The sequence below is a fragment of the Alligator sinensis genome, unplaced genomic scaffold (genome assembly GCF_000455745.1).
Source record: "Alligator sinensis unplaced genomic scaffold, ASM45574v1 scaffold564_1, whole genome shotgun sequence".
NCBI lineage: Eukaryota > Metazoa > Chordata > Crocodylia > Alligatoridae > Alligator > Alligator sinensis.
Window position 1 is genome coordinate 1,515,575 of NW_005842328.1, and position 6,024 is coordinate 1,521,598.

General features: G+C 38.5%; 2 protein-coding genes across 4 annotated transcripts in view; one reads left to right on the plus strand and one right to left on the minus strand.

The window, feature by feature from the left end:
• The window catches only part of KLHDC1 (kelch domain containing 1), an 84,194-nt gene that overhangs the window by 23,849 nt on the left and 54,321 nt on the right, over nucleotides 1-6,024 (plus strand). The gene's annotated exons all lie outside the window — the stretch shown is intronic.
• POLE2 (DNA polymerase epsilon 2, accessory subunit) overlaps nucleotides 1-6,024 on the minus strand; it is a 35,389-nt gene that overhangs the window by 19,138 nt on the left and 10,227 nt on the right. For all 3 annotated transcript variants that reach the window (XM_025210022.1, XM_006028593.3, XM_025210021.1), the window contains 3 exons: nucleotides 3,883-3,976; nucleotides 2,469-2,543; nucleotides 1,434-1,516 (listed from right to left, as the gene is read on the minus strand). In XM_025210022.1, coding sequence (XP_025065807.1) covers nucleotides 1,434-1,516; nucleotides 2,469-2,543; nucleotides 3,883-3,976 — 252 coding nt within the window. The remainder of the gene's footprint in view (nucleotides 1-1,433; nucleotides 1,517-2,468; nucleotides 2,544-3,882; nucleotides 3,977-6,024) is intronic.

The following is a 6,024-nucleotide window of genomic DNA, read 5'->3' on the forward strand; positions in this document are numbered from 1 at the left end:
ACAAAAAACAAATACCAATATTAAATCCACATTCTATACCACTGGGTCAATATAAATATGCTATCATTTTCTAGAAAGATGCAAAATGAAGTGCACACTAATGTTGGAATCTTCCAGAATCAAAGAGAAGCAGATTAGATATAATTTCCCAACTCCAGCAAGTACCATGTAGTTACATACCAGAAAAGACATTAGGAGAAGAAAAAAAAAAAAAAAAAAATCAAGCTTTCCCCTACATTTGGTAGATATCCAATTATCCTTCCACTCTGGTTTACAAGTTATAATTTCTTTACAACAATCAGCTAACTAGAAAAAAAGAGATGATTAAATGCTGTACCATCAACAGTGTCTATGGAGTTTATGAAAAATCAGACACAGAAAACAAACACATATGGTTTTCAGGCATGAATGCAATCTCAGTCTCATCAAAGGAGACAGATTTAACGTTACATAGACTCCTGTCCCTTTGTGCATATAACAACATGCAACTAACCATTGTTTTCTGATTGGCAAATTCCCTTTATTTAAATGTTGGACAGAGGAGATATCACACTCAACTTTCCAAACCATTGTCAAAAAATGGATTACCCAGCCAGGAAAAAATCTATCCCTGGCTTCTTCATAAAAAAAACCCTATGATTTTCTATTGTGTTAGTTCATGAAAAACAAGCCAGTTCCCAAAACCAAGCCTCCAACCGTACAGCTTTGCCATTAGCCAAAATATTGTGTTAGTGACAGAACCAGAGCTGTTTTAAGCATAGCACTCATATTTTATGGTTTTGGCCCCTATAACAAGAAAATATTGATTGGATTTAGTCAAGAGAAAGCATGTAGGTTATTTACACTTAAAAAACACTTTAGTTTCAATCTGACTAGAGCCTTAAAAAAAACATGTCAGAATAGGCTTCCAGCTTATACATCTAGGAACGATTTAAACAAATGAGCTTATTTTTAAAACATTATGAGATTAGCGAATCAAAACAAACACTTATCTGATAAAATATGTTATTTATAATTTTACCCTTTAACTGATGCATAACTAGAGAAGGTATTTTGATTTTTGTTTCTTCTCTAAATTGAATTGTGTATGCATGTGTACTGAAAAGTTCACAGAAAAACACATTTCAAGGTTCTATAGATAAAATTAAAATATCTCTAATAACTGGTGATGACTTACTAACCAAATTTACATTAAGTTGATGTGCTCTGTATTCTGAAGAGAAAAATAATTATCGTTATGCATACATTATTAATGCTTCCTAAGGAAGTGTCCTTTTAAAGGACTGGCATTACAAAAGTCAGTAAGAGTTTTGCCATCTACCTAAGTAGGAACAAAATCAAGATATCAGTGCTGTATTTAGGCCATCTCATAAAAAATCTGTAGTACTGAAAGCAGACCAACTCAAAAGAGCCCCAATAAAATGTGACCTACCTCCTTCAGCTGGGTTATCATTCCTAGAACAATCACTTCCCCAATTTTAGCTGTATTGCCAAGCAGAGATTCTATTGTTTTAAGCTGGAAACAAGACAGTGAATAAGGAGAGATTTAAATTATACCTTTCATGAACCTGTTCTTAAGTGAGGAAGCTAAGCTGCTATATAGTGCATGCTGCAGCTTACATACTTAAGTAGGTAATTATATGGCTCAGACTTATTAGAAATTTGAAGATACATTTCTCAGTGTCAAATACAGAGTTAAGGGGAGAAGAACTTTAAGCATGCATCAAAAATAAGAACATAGGAGACATTTATTTAAAAAATGAACTAAAATGGAATAGATCGGGCCAAATCCTGCCACTGAATAAATGTATCAAGAGTAGCAAGGCAAAGTTCTTTGGATAAATGTGAAATCCTTTATTAAATCAACTAAATAGTTGAAAAAAAGTTCTTTGCAAGCTTTTGGGCACAAATGCCCTTCTTCAGGCACTGGGAGACTCTACTGCTGTTAATAGTAACTGGGATGGTCTAAAGACATGAGAAGACAAGGTTCTTTGGGTAGAGGTAGTATCTTTTATTAGACCAACTGAATAGTTGGAAAAAAATTGTTCTTTGCAAGCTTTTGGGCACAAATGCCCTTCTTCAGGTCTGAAGAAAGGCGCTTGTGCCCAAAAGTTTGCAAAGAACATTTTTTTTCCAACTATTTAGTTGGTCTAATAAAAGATATCACCTCTACCCAAAGCTCCAATAGCTCTGAATTTGTGAATGCAGTGCTTTTAAAAAGGAGAGATGTGTGGTAAAAAACAAATATAATGGAAGCACTTCTCTTTGCTTCTTGTTAAAAGCTTGCTCTTAGTGCTGAATTGTGCCCAGTTATGGAGTTTTCCATCACGCACACCGAGACAATAATTAAACTCATCTTCACTTACTCTCCATATACTGGGATTAAAATGTAGGTACCAAGAGGGAATGCAATGTATCACATCATCCATCACATTCCTGTGTCAGCCCAAGAAAATACGATTTTTTACCTGGAATTTGTTCCTGCCGTCATCAGGTTGAGCACCAATCGCAGAGGGAGTAAACAACTCATGTCTATGAGTCCTCTAAATAAACCAGGATTAATCTAGTTAAAAATGATCACCACCAAAAAAGGATTCATTGGGCAAGTTATGCAAAAATATTACCTTTATTCCATTTTAACCAACCACTTTTGATTTAGGGAACACAAATTTAATTAAGAAAGGATTTACTTCTAAATAACAGACCATAACCCTGACCAACTGGAATGAAGCATAGGCTTGGGAGGAAACTTCTTAAAGCCATGCAAGATGCGTCATTTATAATTAGGAGTCCCCAATTGGGGAGCAGGCCCCTCTAAGGTAAATGATATATAGAGACCCATGTAAGAGAGGCAGTAAATGCATAAGGGGCTTATGTAATAGAAAGTTAAGCACAGACATCTTTGAACAACTGGGATTGACATTTACCAGGCAACATTTTTTAAATTAAATTGCAAAGAGCATAAAGAAAATTTATCAGCACCACAACATCATTCTTTGGTTTATATGGCCTGTATGCAGCTGAACATTTTTAAATGCTTGATAAAAATAAGCGCAGCAAGAAATAAATTCATCCCACCTAAAAAAAAATTTCAAATAGTTTGCATCGCATCACAAACCAAGCCTCGAACCTGGGGCATCAACCTGTCCAACATGGCTGCTCTTCCCAGGCTGCTACCCTATGGCTGATTGACGAGACTGATCCAAGATGGGCTGAAACCTCCAGCAGGGCCTAACCCCACCAGAGTGGCTGGTTGGCATCAGCCAATCTTCCACTTCGCCCATATAAGCCCCTACACAGGAAGAGGAAGGGCAACAGGGCTCAACCTGAACCCAGACCACTTTGCTGCTCTCTTTGGCTTATGCTCTGACTCTCTGCTTGAGCTCCTGGCTTCCGGACTTGGCTTTTTCCTAAACCCTGCTCTCAGACTGACTTCCTGGCTTCCTAATCTGGCTTGTCCCTGGATTCTGCTCACTCCTCCTGACCCCGGTTGGCACCTTGATCCCCAATGGTCGCCCACAACCCGGCAGGACATTTACTTACAATTTCCCTTAAATTTTAAAAAGTTTAAGATAGATGCAGTTTGACACATTCAGCACTGACTTGAAAGGCTGGTTGTTATTCTGAATGCTATTCACAGTTTACTCTTTAAACATGACACTAAATAAGATACTGATACACATCAGAATCCCTAAGGCTGCAAAATTTCAAAGGAAAGTCAATGCAATTTGGTATATATCCTGACTTTTATTAAGTTGACAACTAAAGGTGACACTAGCAGCCCACATCATAGATGCCTTGCTCTACATATTATGATCTGTCTCAAAACATTGCACTTAATACTTGTCTTTCATTAAAAAAAAGTCAAAACTTTTTTCTTACCTGCTGCAACATAGTATATCGTTCACGAAACAACTCTGCTTTATCCCTCGCGGTTCCAAATAAATTTGGTGGAGAACGGCTAGTCATTGATACACTGGAAAAAATTCAAGTCATGCTTAAACCAGACACAAACAAAAAACAATAATGATTTATTAATCTAAATCTCTAAGACAGTAGGAAATTACAGTCTTCAATGTTATTACATATTATTATTTGTGTAATGAGAGAGTTTTCTGCTAGAGATCTTTATGCTTATGCATAGTGACAATTACACTAATTTCCCCTTCTTTAACCTTGTCATCTTGCAGATCTACATTATGTCTTTCTAGTGGAATAGCATTTTCCAGAACTCCATTCTATAAATGGCTTAAATAAAGATATTATCTTTCCTCTGGCGTAACACAACGTTTTAATAGGACTCTCATCACCCCGCCCCCCCCAACCTCTGAAGCTATAGACTGGGATTCAAAATTAGATTTCTACAGCAAACATGTAGAATGCTCTTATTAGTCCAGCAGAATCCTAAACTAAAGCTAACAGAGTTGCACTTTAAAGGAAAATAGATATATTTTCTTCACAATGATCAGCTAACTGGAAAAAAAAAAGATTATTATATGCTGTACCATAAGCAATGGATCTATAGAATTTATTAAAAATTAGACACAGAAAATAAACATTCATTCAGGCATGAAAGAAATCTCATCTAGGGAGATAGATTTAATGTTACATGGACTTCTGCCCCTTTGTTCACCAAATATCACATAACAACATATAACTAATCATGTTTCCTGACTGATGAACACATATAGCCTAGAGCCAACAGCATCATAGGCTGCACTATACAGTATAACAGGACGTAGAGATGAAAGCAGTGGACAAATTGGAGAGAATGCAAAGGAGAGCAACAAAAATGATTAGAGGTCTAGAAAACAAGATGTGTGAAACAGCTGGAAGAACTCGGAATATTTAGCCTAGAGAAGAAAAGACTGAGGGGATACTGCCAGTCTTCAAAAACTAAAAGGATTGTTATAAAGAGGATGCTGCACAACTGTCTGCTTTATCCATAAGGGGACAGGGCAAGTAGTAATGGACTTAGACTGCAACAAGGGAGACTTAGGTTGGATATCAGAAGACCTTTTTCACTCTGAGGGTCGTTGAGAACTGCAAAAGTATCACTTGGAGACTGTGGGATCTACATTGCTGAGTGTTTAAATGCAGATTGGACAAATATTTGTTTAGGACAGTTTAAGACAGACAGAAGCCTGACTTGACGAGAGGGTTGGAGCAAATGATATCTTGATGTCTTCCAGGCCTATTTTTCTATGACATGTTATTGAAAGAGACTTGACCGGTAGTCCAACAGTATCTATATACTTGCTTATCAATGTTTATCCCGGAGGACTGGAAAAGGGCCAATGTGGTCCCCATTTTCAAGAAGGGGAGGAAGGAGGACCCAGGCAACTATAGGCCAGTCAGCCTCACCTCCATCCTAGGCAAAGTCTTCGAAAAAATTATCAAGGCTCACATTTGCAAGAGCCCAGCAGGACAAATTATGCTGAGGGGAAACCAGCACGGGTTCGTAGCAGGTAGATCATGCCTGACTAATCTAGCCTCTTTTTATGACCGGGTTACAAAACACCTGGACACAGGAGTAGGGGTGAATGTCGTATACTTAGACTTCAGGAAGGCCTTCGATACGGTATCCCACCCCATACTGGTGAACAAGTTAAGAGGCTGTGACATGGATGACTACACAGTCTGGTGGGTGGCGAATTGGCTAGAGGGTCATACCCAGAGAGTCGTAGTGGATGGGTCGGTATCGACCTGGAAGGGTGCGGGCAGTGGGGTCCCGCAGGGCTCGGTCCTAGGACCGATACTTTTCAATGTCTTCATCAGCGACTTGGACGAGGGAGTGAAATGTACTCTGTCCAAGTTTGCGGATGACACAAAACTGTGGGGAGAAGTAGACATGCCGGAGGGCAGGGAACAGCTGCAAGCAGACCTGGACAGGTTGGACAAGTGGGCAGAAAACAACAGAATGCAATTCAACAAGGAGAAATGCAAAGTGCCGCACCTAGGGAGGAAAAATGTCCAGCATACCTACTGCCTAGGAAATGACCTGCTGGGTGGCACAGAAGCGGA